We start from the raw sequence: 18,702 nt of genomic DNA, 5'->3' as shown, positions 1-18,702 counted from the left end.
TGGAGGTTGCGGTGAGCCGAGATCACGCCATTGCACTCCAGCCTGGGTAGCAAAAGCGAAACTCCGTCTCAAAACGAAAAAAATTTCTCTTTAAAGCAGAGTGTTTCTATACGAGATAGTGCATATCAATATTTCACACATGACAAGCCATTTATAAGGAATTTGTTAAAACTGAAAAAATAACATAAGGTATGCTGGAAACAAATACGTGAAGTGTTTTGAAAACAGAATTGGATTAAGTTTACAGGCACCGCTGGCTGAACTACAGAGATTTCAAACTGGGAAGAAAATTTATGAATGTAATCCAGTTGAGAAGTTTATCAACAATAGTTCCCCAGTTTCACCAGTTCCTCCTAGTGTCAGAAACATTGGCAGTAAATACAGGAAGATTTTGAAATACAGCTTGTTACACAGTATGGGAGAGCGCACATTAGAGAAAAATCATACAAATGTAACGACTGTGGAAAGGCTTTTAGCAAAAGTTGGAACCTCACTAATCGTCAGAGAATTCATTCTGGACAGAGACCTTACAAATGTAATGTGTGTGGCAAAGCCTTTAACCAATGTTCAAACCTCACGACATCAGAGAGTCCATACAGGAGAGAAACCATATCAATATAATATATGTGGCAAGGTCTGTAGTCAGAATTCAAATCTTGCAAGTCATCAGAGAATGCATACTGGAGAGAAACCTTAGAAGCGTAATGAATGTGACAAAGCCTTTGCTGAGCTCTTACGCAACATAAGAGAATCCATACTGGAGAGAAGCCTTACATATGTAATGAGTGTGGCAGAGCTTTTTTTTATTATTATTTATTTTTTATTTTTGTTTTTGAGAGGGAGTTTCACTCTTGTTTACCCAGGCTGGCGATCTCGGCTCACCACAACCTCTGCCTCCTGGGTTCAGGCAATTCTCCTGCCTCAGCCTCCTGAGTAGCTGGGATTACAGGCACGCGCCACCATGCCCAGCTCATTTTTGTATTTTTAGTAGAGACGGGGTTTCACTATGTTGACCAGGATGATTTCGACCTCTTGACCTCGTGATCCACCCGCCTCGGCCTCCCAAAGTGCTGTGATTACAGGCGTGAGTCACCGCACCCGGCCGTGTGGCAGAGCTTTTAAGCAGTGCTCCCATCTCACTAGACATCAGAACGCACATCCTGGAGAGAAGCCACACAAATGTAATGTGTGTGGAAAGGCTTTCATCCAAAGTTCAAGTCTGTGGAACATCAGAGAATTCACAATGGAGAAAAACCTTACAAATGTAATAAATAAGGCTTTTAGCAAATATTCACACCTTCGGGGTCATCAGAGAACTCATACTGGAGAGAAACCTTACAAGTGTAATGAATGTGACAAAGCCTTTGCTGAGCGTTCAAGCCTTACGCAACATAAGAGAATCCATACTGGAGAGACCTTACAAGTGTGCTGAATGTGGCAAAGCGTTTACCCAGTTCGCAGACCTTGCTAGACATCAGAAAATACACATTGGAAAGGAATGTTGTAAACATAATATATATGGTGATGCTTTATTCCAAAGTTCAAGGCTTGGGGACCATCAAAAAATTTATAAAGAGAAAAATGTATCAAATATAAGGAGACAAAAATAAGTATTCAAGCTGTACTTGGCATCGGGGCTCCATTGTGAAAAGAAACCATATAAAACTGAAATAGGTGGTAAGGCCTTTAGCTGTGGCGTATACCTCACTCGAGATCAGAATGTGCATCTTTGAGATCAACCACATAAAGATAACACGTGTGGCAGGGCTTACCAAGGTTCAGGCCTTGTGGAACATGACAGAACCCTTACTGTAGAGAAGCTTTACGGATGTAATGAATGTGAACAGCTTTCTAAGAATATTTACACCAATGCGGTTATGACAGTACATTCAGGATGGAAACCATACAAATGTGGAAAGTCCTTTAAGCAACGTTCTGACCTTAAGCAACACCATTCATGTTGGAGAGAAACATTACAAATGAAGATGGCAAGTTATTTTAAACAAATTTCTCAGTGGGAATTTATGCTTATATGAAAGCATTTTGTCATACAAAAATTCATGCTAGAAGGAACTAAGTCTTTATTTCTTCCTGAAGATTAGATGACTGATGTTAAATCCACAGATGATTTTTAAAAGTCACTTAAAACTCGTGAGATGTGTGTCAGAGGAGCAAGGACATCTGTGGAAAGATCTAACTCTTCAGTTTTAAATTTTTTTTAATTCAATTATTTCATAGTTTTAAAGTGTTATTGATGAATTATTACAACTTGAAGTTTGAAATCTGTTGATGTTAAATCTTCATGGCATGCTTTTCATTTATCATGGTTGTCTCAAGGAATGGATTGGTAAGATGGAAGGGCCTACTTCCTTAGGTGTGGTTTATTTATATTATCGAAACCTGGAAAAAGCAAGAACACTAATTTTAATATACAATATACTATAAATTTAAGAGCGTGGGGGTGTGTAACGGAATAGAGGTAAAACTGTTGTCTAACATGCTTTATGTGGTCAGGACTCCTTAGATTTGTTGCTGTGACTGAGGACCTTTGTCTATTACGGGAAAGATAGGTTACACCACAAGATGATAATGAAATGAGGACTAGGGTGGGCCACTGAGAGAAAGATTTCTGTGGAAGTAAAATGGTAGGTTACTAGAGATTGCATATGTGATAGAAATGGAGGGGGAATGATGCTCACCCTCTCTTGAAAGGTAGTAGCTGTTGCATATCACAGATTATTGAAAGTAGGTCTTATTTTTGGAAACTGAAGAGCATGGCTAGAGAAAAGAGAGAAGTGACCACAGAGGACACTTCCATCAAAAGAAGCAGAATAGTGTGTGCTTATAAGGGATTCACATTTGGCCCCTGAGATTGCATTTGATACCATTTTACTTAGAATATATTATACTTCTCATGTCTTAATTAGTAGATTTTTTTTCTTTTTTTTGAGATGGAGAGTCACTCTGTCACCCAGGCTGGAGTGCAGTGGCTGGCACAATCTTGGCTCACTGCAACCTCCACATCCCAGGTTCAAGCCATTCTCCTGCCTCAGCTTCCCGAGTAGCTGGGACTACAGGTGCACGCTGCCACGTCCAGCTAATTTTTGTATTTTTAGTAGAGAAGGGGTTTCACCATATCGGTCAGGCTGGTCTTGAACTCCTAACCTCAGGCTATCCACCCACCTCGGCCTCTCAAAGTGCTGGGATTACAGGCATGAGCCACTGCACCCAGCACAAAGATTTTTAGTAACCCTGAATGAATCATGTGCCTTCTGTCAACCCAAGCATATCCCACCTTGTTGGAACGCTTAATATCAAACACTACAGTGCGTCTTTAGGCCCGCAAGGTTGAATGTCACCTGTAACAATTTCTATCCATGTTATGTTCAAACAGTATACAACTTGAGGAATATATGTTCATAAATTGCACTTGAAATGTTTTCTCCACACTCTGCCCCAGAGGAATTCTATGGCTGTAGTGAAAATGCCATGCCATAGTGGTACAGTATCAGACCTCTGAAACCTGCCTTCTCATTCATGAATATGCACTGTGTGATTATATTTCTACATGTCTTATTTCTGCAGGCCTTTGCAAGAATGGCTTGCACCTTCTTTTACATGAGATGAAAATACAAATGTAAGCATACAAAAATATTAGTAAACAAAATTTCTGGAGTAATAATAACCTAACTTCTTTTTTTTGTACTTGGAGCACTCCCTGAAGTAATTTGAAAAAATCAGTGTTCATGAAGTTTCCTTTTTTTTTTTGAGACAGTCTCACTCTGTTTCCTAGACTGGAGTGCAGTGACATGATGTTGGCTCACTGTAACCTCCACCTCCTGGGTTCAAGTGATTCTCCTGCTTCAGCCTCCTGAGAAGCTGGGACTGCAGGCACCCACAACCACGGGCCCACCTAATTTTTGTATTTTTAGTAGAGACGAGGTTTTCCTATATTGGTCAGGCTAGTCTCGAACTCCTGACCTTGTGATCTGCCCGCCTCGGCCTCCCAAAGTGCTGGGATTGCAGGTGTGAGCCACTGCACCCAGCCCTGAGTTTCCTCTTAATAATGAACATAGACAATGGGATTTTTTTTAAAGAATCCAGAAACCTCATATTTACCCCCAAAATATTTTTTTACTAATTTGTACTTGTGGCCACTTCACTGGAACAGGAGAGAACCCCATGCAGAGCTTGGTTTAGATCTTAGGATTGCTGGTACTCTACATCAAAGTGTGATAAGGATGTTTGTTACAAAAGGCTTTCTGGAGAGATCAGGGTAGACTTCCTAAGCTGGTTCAAAAATGGCTAGAGAAGGCAGTGAAAGATGGCTGACTTGGGGTGTTATGATATTTATCTGGTGGGGCTGGAGTGAGTACTCATCTTTGGTTTGAATTTCCAGCTAGTCATCTGGGCATGGACCTGTACTGTCAGCACTTTGAGAGGCTCAGGTGAGAGGATTGCTTGAGCCCAGGAGTCTGAGACTAGCATAGGCAAGATGGCGAGACCCTGTCTCTACAAAAAAATTAAAAATTAGGTGGGTATGGTGGCACATTTTTGTAGTCCCAGCTACTCAGGAAGGCTGAACCAGGAGAATTATTTGAGCTTAGGAGTTGGAGGTTACAGTGAGCTAGGATCATGGTACTGCACTCCAGCCTAGGTGACAGAGCAAGGCCCTGTCCAAAAAAAATACCAATTTCTAGCCCAGGCACAGTGGCTCAATCCTGTAATTCTAACACTTTGGAGGGCCAAGATTGGCAGATCACTTAAACCCAGGAATTTGAGACCACCCTTGGCAAACCTTGTCTCTATAAAAAATAACCTCCAACCCCAAATTAACATTTGTTAGTACCTCATAATTTTCTTTTTTTTTCGAGACGGAGTTTCGCTCTTGTTACCCAGGCTGGAGTGCAATGGCGCAATCTCGGCTCACCGCAACCTCCGCCTCCTGGGTTCAGGCAATTCTCCTCCCTCAGCCTCCCGAGTAGCTGGGATTTCAGGCACGCGCCACCATGCCCAGCTAATTTTTGTATTTTTAGTAGAGACGGGGTTTCACCACGGTGACCAGGATGGTCTCGATCTCTTGACCTCGTGATCCACCCGCCTCAGCCTCCCAAAGTGCTGGGATTATAGGTGTGAGTCACCGTGCCCAGCCAGCCTTAAACATTTTAAATGTTCACCCTCAATTGAGTATATTTTATATACCCAAGGAAATCTTATGAATGTCTTTAATGCTTCATTGGAAATATTTAACATAGGCTCCCTCTGAAAATTTCTGGGTTATGATATAACAGTTAGATTATTGGCCAGGCACGGTGGCTCACGCCTGTAATCCCAGCAGATTAATATTCTTTGGAAAAAATACGGAAATGCCGCTTTCAGGTAAACAAGACAAAGCTTAATGAAAATGTCACACCTGTAATCCCAGCACTTTGGGAGGCTGAGGCGGGCAGATCATGAGGTCAGGAGTTCGAGACCAGTCTGGCCAACATAGTGAAACTAAAAATACAAAAATAAAAAAAAATTAGCCAAGTGTGATGGTGAGCATCTGTAATCCCAGCTACTCGGGAGGCTGAGGCAGGAGAATCACTTGAACCCAGGAGGCAGAGGTTGCAGTGAGCTGAGATTGCGCCACTGCACTCCAGCCTGGGTGACAAGAGCAATACCTGGTTTTAAAAGAAAAAAGAATATGATTCTACATGAGAAGTTGACAGACTTTAAAGGGCCAAGTGGTATTTTATTCTTTATAGGCGATACTGTTGGCTAATACTCTACTCTGCCTTTAGTGGATCCGTAGTACCTACACATGGGTTTGGCTGTATCCCAAGTAAACATTATTTAAGACATGGTGATGATGCAGGGCAGGTGAACCCCCAGATTGGGGCTTTGCCCAGGAAATAATTCAAAGGCGAGCTGGTGGTGGGCAGCAACTTGTACCAGACGGCGGCATTCATTAGCAGCAGAGGGACTGCTCCTCGCAGGGCAGGGCTACCTCATAAGGAGTGTGCCCAGAGTAGCAGCTCAGGAGCAGCTCTGCAGTCATATTTATGCCCACTTTTAATTACCTGCAAACTAAGGGGCAGCTTATTCCCAAATTTCCTTTTTTTTTCTTCTTTTGAGATGGAGTCTCTCTGTCACCAAGATGGAGTGCAGTGGCGTGGTCTTGGCTCACTGTAACCTCCACATCCCATGTTCAAGCAATTCTCCTGCCTCAGCCTCCCTAGTAGCTGGGCTTACAGGTGCCTGCCACCATGCCTGGCTAATTTTTGTATTTTTAGTAGAGATGGGGTTTCACCATGTTGGCCAGGATGGTCTCGAACTCTTGACCTCATGATCAACCCACCTCGACCTCCCAAAGTGCTGGGATTACAAGTGTGAGCCACCTCGCCCAGCCATCATTCAGGAATTTGTAGAAAGGGAGTTGTTGCTTCCAGGTTACTGCCATGGAAAGAGGCGGTAACTTCCAGGTGTTGCGACGGCAGTGGTAAAGTGACATGGCAATGGACGGCGTGTCTTATGGGGGGGTGCTTTCGTCTTCCCTGTTTCAGTTTTCAATCTGGTTTGGAGTCCAAGCTCTGCCTCCTCTCTCAGTAATTCATATTTGACTTGTGCTCTGTACCATGATCTACACACAAGAAGGAGGAGCACCAGAATAGTAACAACACGGGTAATTTTAAAATGTATTTCTTCCTTTTAAATCTCTTAGGAATGTAACTGTTTAGAAAATAACAGTCTAGTGCGGGCTTACAGGTTATGTAAAACTTAGATATATGATAATGACAGCACACAGACCAGCAGTTGTGAAATGAAAGTACGCATGGGTAAGGGTCTGATGCTCTGATGAGGTTACATGGAATCGCTGGACGGTGGGCTATGATAAGCTGTGTAGTATAACCCCTGAAGCAAATGCCAAAAACTTGGTTATAGTTAACACTAATAAACCAGAAAAGAAATTGAAAGAGAGCCACTTAAAAATCCAAAGGAGACAAAGAAGGAAACGCGAAGAAAGAACAAAGGCAACAACACGAAACCAAAATCGAGATAGTTTAGCCATATGATAATCGCTTTAAAAGGAAGTGGGCTAAACACCCCAGTGGGAAGAAATTTTCCATTAATATGACAAACTGGGTAACAGCACCCTTGGATGAACCTCAGCAATTTTATTTTAACTCAAATTTAACACAGAGCCCCTAAGCCTAGAAGGTTTTTAAAGTTTGTTTGTTTGGGGTTTTTGGTTTTTGTCATCAGTATGAACTTCCTGGTTGTCGAGTCAGTCACTGAGCGCATCCGATTCTGAGGGTTGGTAAGGCGAAGGGGGCAGAGTGGAAGAGGGAGAGTTTCTTGAAGATATTTACACATATCTGATGATGTAAGCCAGTTGGTAAAGTTATAAGCGAGGGAACAGCCATTCATTGAGGGTGGTCACATCACGAAAGCTAATACAGTTCCAGATGAATTAAAAATGAACGGTTACTCTAATGGGAGTAGAATATCCAAGTGGAAGGGAAGAAAGTAGTAAGTTCAGAAGGAAACTCAAATGCAGGTTTCAAAGTTCGCGCAACTAGTGGAGGTAATGAGCTACCATCTGTAATCCTGGGTTTGGAAGGTTAAGGTGAGAAAAGACAAAAGCAGGTCATTGAAAGTGTACTTTCGGCTTTCTGGAAGTTGTCATGTGGCAGCAAATATCTCTGAATTCTCAGGGGCTTGCAAGAACCAACATTTTTCCCTCAGAACTATCATTATTCAGCTCTTAGTTCCACAATGTCATGCTGGGATTCAGGGTAAAATTCCGTATTAGTAGCAGAGAAAAGAGAGGGTTAAAAGAAGCAAATGAAGCCTCTTAGGGATTCCACTTAAATTCAAACATGCAAGCTTCTCTCATCAGGCCCCTGGAGTGCGATCCGTGAGTTGCTGCCCTGGAACCTCCCAATCTTGTAACCAAGTACGCAAAGGGTTGCGTACACACGGCAGGAAGTACGGCTGACTTGAGTTTGCCCTGCCTAAGGATGGATGCACGGAGCTGAGGGGCGCCAGCTGTCTGGGTGGAGCCTGCGCCATGAGCAAGTGGGGCCCCAAGCTGGCCTCACCCTCAGTATGTGCAGCTTTTTGTTAGCACTGTCACGAGTCACTTGATGATGAGGACATATGCTGAGAAATGTGCTGATTTCATCACTGCTGACATTATAGGGTGTACTTCCACAAACCTGAATGGGATAGCCTGCTACACACCTAGGCTATACCATAGAGACTTTTTTGGGGTTTTGTTGCTGTTTTGAGACAGAGTCTCACTGAGACATCCAGGCTGGAGTGCAATGGCCCGATCTTGGCTCACTGCAACCTCCGCTTCCCAGGTTCAAGTGATTCTCCTGCCTCAGCCTTCTGAGTAGCTGGGACTACAGGCACACGCCACCACACCTAATTTTTTTTTTTTGAGACGGAGTTTCGCGCTTGTTACCCAGGCTGGAGTGCAATGGCGCGATCTGGGCTCGCCTCAACCTCTGCCTCCTGGGTTCAGGCAATTCTCTTGCCTCAGCCTCCTGAGTAGCTGGGATTACAAGCACACACCACCATAATTTTTATATTTTTTAGTAGAGACAGGGTTTTACCATATAGACTATTGATCCTAGGCTACAAATGGGTACAGCGTATTATCATAGGCAGTGGTATCTGTGTATCTAAACATGTCCAAACAGAAATGGTATAGTAAAAATACTGTCTTCTAATGGAACCGTCATTGTACATGCAGTCTTTAATGGACCCAAACATCATGTGCATAACTATGTAAAGCTGCCGAAAACAAAAGCACTATCCAGATGACTTCAGCGGGGCCTGATGTGGCCTGGGAATCTGCATTTTACTCTGATTTCCAAGTCATTTGAGAACTCTGGTGAGTCAGCTGCCTTTTGGAGGCATTTTAGCTATTTTCTCTGATCAAAGGAGAATTTCATATCATTCCTGCAATAAACCAAAGAATAAAGAAAAAAACTGTAAGGATGACATTGAGCTACCTGAGGGAGGGTGTATCAAAGGACACACCTGTGATGGACCATTTTTAAGGAGCTGAAAGTGGCCTATGTGACTGTAAATTAATTAGAGAAAATTGACAGGGAAAGTCAACTACTACATGGACAGTTGATCCAACTTATTGACAGATGGCTCATGCCTGTAATCAGCACTTTTGGGAGGCTGAGGCAGGTGGATCACTAGGTCAGGATTTCGAGACCAGGCTGACCAACATGGTGAAACCTCATCTCTACTAAAAATACAAAAATTAGCCAGGTGTGGTGGCACACCTGTAATCCCAGCTACACAGGAAGCTGAGGCAAGAGAATTGCTTCAACCCAGGAAGTGGAGGTTGTAGTGAGCTGAGATCGTGCCACTGCACTTCAGCCTGGGTGACAGAGCGAGACTCCATCTCAAAAAAAATTTTTTTAAATTTAAACATGTCGGCCGGGCGCGGTGGCTCAAGCCTGTAATCCCAGCACTTTGGGAGGCCGAGGCGGGTGGATCACGAGGTCAAAAGATCGAGACCATCCTGGTCAATATGGTGAAACCCTGTCTCTACTAAAAATACAAAAAATTAGCTGGGCATGGTGGCGCGTGCCTGTAATCCCAGCTACTCAGGAGACTGAGGCAGGAGAATTGCCTGAACCCAGGAGGCGGAGGTTGCGGTGAGCCGAGATCGCGCCATTGCACTCCAGCCTGGGTAACAAGAGCAAAAACTTCATCTCAAAAAAATAAATAAATAAAAATAAAAAATAAATTTAAACGTGTCATCTCTACTCACACCAAATTGACCAAGGAACTCACAAAGCCAAGCCTATCATAGATCAGGCAAGGAATTTCGATCCCTGATTTGAAGTGTTGCCTCAAGCCAAGGCCCATGCCTGATACCGAAGGGCAGAGATACGTAATTTCATTAGGGTGATAATTAATTTGAATCGTTTACAATATAGGACAATACAGCTTCCATCAGAAATAATTTGTCCCTCTTTTGTTCACACAAAATACACTTGCTCCCCCCTGAAAAAGAGAAAGTCCCACCCAAGGCTTTAGTCACAAGTGGGATCGCAGGAGAATTCCGGTTCTTAGCCCTGTGGAGTCCCCACAAGACATGGTGGAACAAGTAAGTGAAACCTCAATAAACCTTCCTATTCAGAAAAGGAAGAGAAAGGATGTGCCAGTAGTCTCTGGTGGGCAGAGGTAGTCGGGCCGTGATTCAGCAGTGGGCAGGAGTGGAGGAGGATCCCTTTCTTGGCTCCAGGTCTCCTGAGAACAGATATCCAGTCCTTTGTGTTTCACTGTTTTTTACTTCACCTGATTGTATCTAATAGCGTATTAGAATCTGTGCGTTCTGTTGTATTTTGTTGTTCTAATTTGGTCTCAAGGTCTCTCAGGAGAGTGGCCGGAAATAAATACAGCCCTGTGCGAATGAGCCTCCAGGATTTGGTTGTGGATGCTTTGTGCATTGTGCTTTTTATGGGACATTTCTTTATCCTGGCAGACAGCCTAATGCCTGTGTCCCACCTGTGAACAGGTATCCCTCCCACAGAAAACTTGTTCAGGCTGGCAGATGCCCTTGTAGCCCTTGTCTGACCTGTGTCCAATTTATTCCTACCAACATAGTCACCCTCTAGGGCAGCTATGACCAGGAAAGAAGCTGGGGTCAGGCCGGGCGCGGTGGCTCACACCCATAATCCCAGCACTTTGGGAGGCTAGGCGAGCAGATCACTTGAGGTCAGGAGTTCAAGACCAGCCTGACCAACGTGGAGAAACCCCATCTCTACAAAAAATACAAAATTTAGCCAGGCATGGTGGCAGGCACCTGTAATCGCAGCTACTTGGGAGGCTGAGGCAGGAGAATTACTTGAACCTGGGAGGCGAAGGTTGCAGTGAGCTGAGATTGTGCCATTGCACTCCAGCCTGGGCAACAAGAGCGAAACTCTGTCAAAAAAAAAAAGTAATACCAAACCGTATCACTCATCTTTGCAGCCAAATGTGAATCCTTACAGGGATGCGGGTGAGTCCTTAAACCACGTTTGTCCTACGTTTCCTCGTCTGTGAAATGTGAGTAACATCAGTACTGAACCTCACAGTCCTAAGATTCAGGTTTTACACATAAAGCACTAGTAACAGTGGCTCTTAAAGTGTGATAGCAAGGAAAAAATAAATGCAAACTTGAAAAATCTCTTACTAAAGAAAAATCTATGTATTAATTTTGGATGAGAACAAATTAAAGGGGAGGATACGATGTCAGTTACCACAGTTAAAGCACAACCTCGTTTCCCTGCGAGATTCCTTCAACGTAGAGAGGCTAACGGTGCACTATTGCTCTCTGTTGTGAAATCCCCAACTGAGCGGCGATGAAACTGTGGTGGCAGAAGAAACAGGGTTCCTTAAAAGTGATGATTAAATTTTAATTAGAGCATAAAACTTATGATACATTCTAAATAAAACAATGGTAAAACATAATGCCACTTGTGAAATGTCCCTGTAAATGTGCACATGCTCTTCTGGTTCTTTTGTTTGTTTTTGTTTGAAGCAGAGTCTCACTCTGTCGCCCAGGCTGGAGTGCAGTGGCACAATCTCGGCTCACTGCAACCTCCGTCTCCCAGGTTCAAGTGACTCTCCTGCCTTAACCTTCTCAGAAGTTGGGATTACAGGTACCCACCACCACATCTGCAACTATTGTGTTTTTTGTAGAGACGGGGTTTTGTCATGTTGGCCAGGCTGGTCTCAAACTCCTGGCCTCAAGAGATGTCCTCCTTGGCCTCCCAAAGTGCTGGGAATACAGGTGTGAACCACCACGCCCAGCTCTGGTTCTCTTGCTTGAACTACCCTCTGATGACCATTCTTTCTTCAATTTACAAGAATAACTAACTTTTCATTAATCATTGAGATATAACACCTATTGCTTTTTAAGGATGATCACCACTTCCCCGCATTGCTTCTACCACTTAACCAGGTCCTACTAATCTGTCACTCTCATAAAAAGCCCAGTGTCAAGGCTGGGCACAGTGGCTCATGCCTGTAATCCCAGCACTTTGGGAGACTGAGGCAGACAGATCAATCACGAGGTCAGGAGATGGAGCCCATCCTGGCTAACACAGTGAAACCCTGTCTCTACTAAAAATACAGGTGCCCTTGGTGGCGGGTGCCTGTAGTCACAGCTACTTGGGAGGCTGAGACAGGAGAATCATTTGAATCTGGAAGGCAGAGGTTGCAGTGAGCCACGATCATGCCACTGCACTGGGCAAAAGAGCGAGACTCCCTATCTTTTTTTTTTTTTTGGAGACAGAGTTTTGCTTTTGTAGCCCAGGCTGGAGTGTAGTGGCGTAATTCCAGCTCACCTTACCCTCCACCTCTCAGGTTCAAGCGATTCTTCTGCCTCAGCCTCCTGAGTAGCCAGGATTACAGGCATGCGCCACTGCACCCAGCTAATATTTTAGTATTTTTAGTAGACACGGGGTTTTATCATGTTGGTCAGGCTGGTCTTGAACTTCTGACCTCGTGATCCACCTGCCTCGGCCTCCCAAAGTGCTGGGATTACAGGTGTGAGCCACTGCACTCGGCCTGAGAATCCGTCTCAAACAGAAAAAAAAAGCCCAGTGTCTTCATGTCCTGGCATGCCACCTCATGGTCAACTGGTAGAGCAGCCATCCTTTCTGACCAGCCAGTGGCCCTCTGGAGAAGGACACACTAAACACAATTAGCATGGCTTAGAGTCTGTATTCTTCTCCACCCATCCCTGATGCTAATTCATACAATATTACATTTTTAAATTCAGCATCCTCGTTCTTCAGGGAGCCTGGGTAGGAATGAACCACACCTAATGGAGTAGGCCCTTTCATTTTATTGGTTCCTTCCCAAAGACCATAACGAAAGGCCTATAAGAAAAGCATGGCATCGACAGATTTCAGACTTCAGATAGAAACAAATAGTAGTCATGTAGCCTTTCCAAGAAACTTCACATAAATGAATATTTTATAAACTGAAGATGATGCGTTGTTACCATGTGTCCTTTCATATACATCATGTTATGAATTTAACATATTTTGGCCAGGTGCAGTGACTCACACCTGTAATCCTAGCACTTTGGGAGGCTGAGGCAGGTGGATCACCTGAGGTCCAGAGTTCAAGACCAGTCTGACCAACATGAAGAAACCCCATCTCTACTAAAAATACAAAATTAGCCACGCGTGGTGGTGCGTGCCTGTAATCCCAGCTACTCGGGAGGCTGAGACAGGAGTTTCACTTAAACCCGGGAGGCGGAGGTTGTGGTGAGCTGAGATGGCGCCATTGCACTCTGGCCTGGGCAACAAGAGTGAAACTCCATCTCAAAAAAAAACAAAAACACACACACAACATATTTTGACCTGGAATTATTCTGCAGTTTGTAATATTACCAGTTAATTTTGGAGAATTAGAGACTTAGTGATTCCTGATGTGAATTCTATGATGTGGAGACTGATGTGGGAGTTGGTTTTAAAAACTACCACCTTCGTGACATCACTTGCTTAAAGGTCTTTCCATGTTTAGTACATTTTTAATAGATTCTGTATGAATTTTCTCATGACTGGAAGGACAGGGACATTTGATAAAAAGCCTTACCACTGCCTCAGGCCTGTAATCCCAGCACTTTGGGAGGCTGTGGCAGGCAGATCACCTGAGGTCGGGAGTTCTAGACCAGCCTGGCCAACTTGGTGAAACCCCATCTCTACTTAAAATACAAAAACATCAGCCAGGCATAATGATACATGCCTATAATCCCAGCTACTCGTGAGGCTGAGACAGGAGAATCACTTGAACCTGGGAGGCGAAGGTTGCAGTGAGCCAAGATGACACCATTGCACTCCAGCCTGGACGACGAGAGCAAAACCCTGTCCCCAAAACAAATAGCTTTACTGCTTTCATTGCATTTGTGAGGTTGCTTTCCAGTATAAATCCTGTGATGTGCCAGTTTTGACCACTGGGTAAAAGCCTTAGCATTCATATTACTTTTGTGTGATTTATCTAAAAGATGTATACTTTGTTTTTGTTTGTTTTTGAGATGGAGTCTTGTTCTGTCACCCAGGCTGGAGGGTAGTGGTGCAGTCTCGGCTCACTGCAACCTCTGCCTCCTGGCTTCAAGCAATTCCTGTATCTCAGCCTTCTGAGTAGCTGGGATTACAGGCACCTGCCACCACGCCCAGCTAATTTTTTTTCCTTTTTTTTGAGATGGAGTCTTGCACTGTTGCCCAGGCTGGAGTGCAGTGGTGTGATCTCGGCTCACTGCAACCTCCGCCTCTCAGGTTCAAGAAATTCTCTGCCTCAGCCTCCCGAGTAGCTAGGAATTACAGGTGCCCACCAGCACACCTGGCTAATTTTTGTATTTTATTTTATTTTATTTTTTTGAGACACAGTCTTGCTCCGTCACCAGGCACCAGGCTGGAGTGCAGTGGCACAACCTTGGCTCACTGCAGCCTCCGCCTCCCCAGTTCAAGCAATTCTCCTGCCTCAGCTTCCCGAGTAGCTGGGACTACAGGCGTGTGCCACTACGCCCAGCTAATTTTTTTGTATTTTTAGTAAAGACCATGTTTCACCATGGGGTTTCGCCATGTTGGCCAGGATGTTCTCAATCTCTTGACCTTGTGATCCACCCGTCTCAGCCTCCCAAAGTGCTGGGATTACAGGCTTGAGCCACCGCGCCCGGCTTTAATTTTCGTATTTTTAGTAGAGATGGAGGTTTCACCATCTTGGCCAGGCTGGTCTTGAATTCCTGACCTCTTGTGATCACCTGTCTCGGCATCCTAAAGTGGTTGGATTACAGGTATGAACCACCACACCCAGCCTAATTTTTGTATTTTTAGTAGAGACAGGGTTTTGCCATGTTGGCCAGGGTGGTTTCAAACTCCTGACCTCAAGTGATCCGCCCACTCCAGCCTCCCAAAGTGCTGGGATTACAGGCGTGAGCACCGCAGCCAGCAAAAGATGTATACTTTAATATCCAGCGTACTGTGAAGCCTGAATAGAGCCTCTGCCACATACCTGATATTTACATGGTTTCTTTTCAATATGGACTCTCTGATGTCATGTCATACTTGAACTGTGGTAAAGGTTTTCCCATGCTAATTGCATTTGTAAGGTTTCTGCCCAGTATGAATTTTGTTCTCCAACTTTTGGTCCTCAGATAAAATCCTTGTCACACACATTACTTTTGTGTGCCTTTTCCCCAAGATATATTAGATACTCCTATCTAACGAGTAGTGAGCACTGCTTTAAAATACTGCTATATTCATTGCATTTACAAGTATGAATTATTTGGTGAGTGCTGAGTTTAGGGCCATGCTTAAACGCCTTGCTTCAGTCAGTACATTTGGAAGGTTCTCTGCAGTCTGAACTATCCGATGATGACTGGGGTGTGAGCTGAGTAAAGGCTTCGCCACCCTCAGGACAGCCGTAGGGCTTCTCTCCAGCATGAATTCTTTGGTAAATCCTGAGGTCAGATCACTGTCTAAAGGCCTTGCCACACTCAGTACATTCGTGTGGTTTCTCACCCGTGTGAATTTTTCTCATGAAGCCTAAGACGTGAACACCTGCTGAAAGCCTTACCACATTCATCACATTTGTAAGGTCTCTCTCCAGTATGGATTCTCCGATGATTTACGGGGTGTGAATTTTGACTGAAGACCTTGCCACCCACATCACATTTGTAAGGCTCTTCTCCAGTATGAATCCTACGGTGACTTTCCAGATGACAATTTTGCTGAAGAGTTTGCCACGTACATCACATTCATATGGGTTCTCTCCAGTATGGATGATCTTACGTGGAATGAGGTGAGAGGCCTTGGTAAAGGTTTTTCCACACTCGTCACACTTGGAAGGTTTCTCTCCAGCATGGCTTCTTCGGTGAGTTCTGATGTCCGTCTGTTGTCTGAAAGCCATGCCACATTCAGTACATTTGTATGGCTTCTCTCCAGCATGAATGCTCTCATAATGTCTAAGGTGGGACCGCTTCACATAAGCCTTTCCGCCGTCATTACATTTGTAAGGTTCCTCTCCACTATGAATTACCCAGCGGTTAGTTAGGCTTGAACACGCAATAAAGGTTTTCCCGCACTCATTACACGTGTAAGGTTTCTCTCCAGTGAGTTCTCCTGTGGTCCACCCGACTCGAATTTTGAATAAATGCCTTACTACATTCATTACATCTGTGTGGTTCATCCAGAATGAGTTCTGTGATGTTTTACAAGTTTTGAACTCTGAAAAAACGCCTTGCCACACTCATTGAATTTATAAGGGCTCTCCAGTATGGACGACCTGAAGTTCAGTTAGGCTTGAGCGCACTCTAAAGGCTTAGCCACACTCATTACACTGGTGAGGTTCCTCTCCAGCGTGAATTATCTGATGGTTTTAAAGGTATGAAGGTTGACTTAAGACCTTGCCACACTCTAAATTTGTAAGATTTCTCTCCAGTATGAATTCTATGATGACTTGCCACTTTTGATTTTTGAATGAAAGCTTTGCCACAAATATCACATTTATATGGTTTCTGTCCAGTATGGATTCTCTGATGTCTAGTAAGGTTGGACCCCTGATTAAAGGCCTTGCCACACTCGTTACATTTGTATGGTTTTTCTCCAGTATGAATTCTATGATGACTTGCCAGGTTTGAAATTTGACTGAAAGCTTTGCCACATATATCACATTTATATGGTTTCTGTCCCGTGTGGATTCTCTGATGTGTATCAAGGTGGGACCTCTGATGAAAGGCCTTGCCACACTCATTACATTTGTAAGGCTTTTCCCTACTCTGTGCTTTCTGTTCTTGTGTGAGTAATGAAGGATGCATAAAATCGTTCCTACATATATTAGAAATGCTGGTGCTGACACGAGGAAGATTTGTTGGAAGCAGTGAAACTGAGGAGCCGTGGATGACAGACTCCTCAATTTCATTACATTCATACATTTTCCTTTCAGTCTGAAATCCCTGCAGTTCAGCCAGGTGCGACTGAGAGCTCAGTTCACGCTGATTTTCAACTGGCTCATTTCCTGCTTTCCTTCTGTCACATCGATCTCTTCTTCCGGTGATGTTTTTAATTTTAATTACACGTATTCCCTTATAATTTCTTCCATCACTGTGACACTGACACTCAAAGTCATGAACATTTTGCTGCATTTCCCTGAAGTAAAAATCTTTGATGTCATGGATTTCGCGTCTTTCCAGCATCCCTGCTCGGCAGGCTTTTCCTGTGCTATTGCTCTCTTTTGGTGGGAACTCCTTGATCATATGTGTAGAAGAGACACCTATAAGATATTTGAAAAACAAGTTTTCTGTTAACTACAGCTGGCAAATCAGTAGTTCATACTGAAAAAGATATACCAAAAATAGTATTTATACTGAACAATTATAAAATTTTCAACCATGATCTTCAAATTTGTAGGAAGAGGATTTTTAATAAAGAAGTGATTATGGCTGGGCATGGTGGTGGACGCCTGTAATCCCAGCACTTTGGGAGGCCGAGGCAGGCAGATCACAAGGTCAGGAGACCGAGACCAGCCTGGTCAATGTGGTGAAATCCTGTCTCTACTAAAAATACAAAAATTAGCTGGGCATGGTGGTGCGCGCCTGTAATCCCAGCACTTTGGGAGGCCGAGGCAGGCAGATCACAAGGTCAGGAGACCGAGACCAGCCTGGTCAATGTAGTGAAATCCTGTCTCTACTAAAAATACAAAAATTAGCTGGGTATGGTGGTGCACGCCTGTAATCCCAGCACTTTGGGAGGCCAAGGCAGGCAGATTACAAGATCAAGAGACCAAGACCAGCCTGGTCAATGTGATGAAATCCTGTCTCTACTAAAAATACAAAAATTAGCTGGGCATGGTGGCACGTGCCTGTAGTCCCAGCTACTTGGAAGGCTGAGGCAGGAGAATCACTTGAACCCAGGAGGCAGAGGTTGCAGTGAGCCGAGATCATGCTACTGCACTCTAGCATGGTTGACAAGAGTGAGACTCCATCTCAAAAAAAAAGATAATAAGGAAATGACCTACAGTGGGTAATGGTTTACACTGAAGGGAGCTGCTGGTGGATGCAAAGTACAGAAACATTTCCTGGCAGTGCACAGAGACCCGTGGACTAGGTTTTCAGCAACATGGCAGCACATAACAGGCAGAGAATAACAGGCAGCACCAAGAAGTGGATTGATAGAAGCCAAGTGAACATTACAGAAAATTCAGAAGGAAAGAAAGATGGGAACAAAATAGTTATCATGTGTTAACTGAAGAATGCAACTTGCAGAACTTCAGAAATCTGTAGAAAATACAGGTGATATATGAAACAGTGGAGAAGTCCTTGAAATATAACGAAGGAGCCAGGCTTCCTTTAAAATACTGTGAGATATTTAAATATTAACTTAGTACACCAAGATGGGTATGATAATCCTAGATAAGAAGCATAACGTTTACAAAATAACAGCTGGGGCCAGGCGCGGTGGCTCATGCCTGTAATCCCAGCACTTTGGGAGGCCGAGGCAGGTGGATCACGAGGTCAAGAGATCGAGACCATCGTAGTCAACATGGTGAAACCCCGTCTCTACTAAACATACAAAAAATTAGCTGGGCATGGTGGCGCGTGCCTGTAATCCCAGCTTCTCAGGAGGCTGAGGCAGGAGAATTGCCTGAACCCAGGAGGCGGAGGTTGCAGTGAGCCGAGATCATGCCATTGCA

The 18,702-nt window shown here is 44.1% G+C and overlaps 1 protein-coding gene and 2 pseudogenes across 11 annotated transcripts in view; 2 read left to right on the top strand and 1 right to left on the bottom strand.

The window, feature by feature from the left end:
• Positions 1–15: 15 nt before the first annotated feature.
• Positions 16–12,852, top strand: LOC144580893 (uncharacterized; annotated as a pseudogene). Its single transcript, XR_013531199.1, has one exon. The product of XR_013531199.1 is annotated as an uncharacterized LOC144580893 (transcript).
• On the top strand, positions 1,043–12,852 carry LOC144580894 (uncharacterized; annotated as a pseudogene). Its single transcript, XR_013531207.1, has one exon. The product of XR_013531207.1 is annotated as an uncharacterized LOC144580894 (transcript).
• LOC100394480 (zinc finger protein 160) overlaps positions 11,394–18,702 on the bottom strand; it is a 27,109-nt gene continuing 19,800 nt past the window's right edge. For all 9 annotated transcript variants that reach the window (XM_035283768.3, XM_078361275.1, XM_035283770.3 and 6 more), the window contains one exon: positions 11,394–17,283. In XM_035283768.3, the coding sequence (XP_035139659.2) occupies positions 16,346–17,283 (938 nt within the window). In that variant the 3' untranslated portion in view covers positions 11,394–16,345. The remainder of the gene's footprint in view (positions 17,284–18,702) is intronic.

This window comes from Callithrix jacchus, chromosome 22, assembly GCF_049354715.1.
Source record: "Callithrix jacchus isolate 240 chromosome 22, calJac240_pri, whole genome shotgun sequence".
Taxonomy (NCBI): domain Eukaryota; kingdom Metazoa; phylum Chordata; class Mammalia; order Primates; family Cebidae; genus Callithrix; species Callithrix jacchus.
The sequence above is the reverse complement of the archived record's forward strand: the minus strand, read 5'-3'. Positions and strand labels throughout refer to the sequence as shown.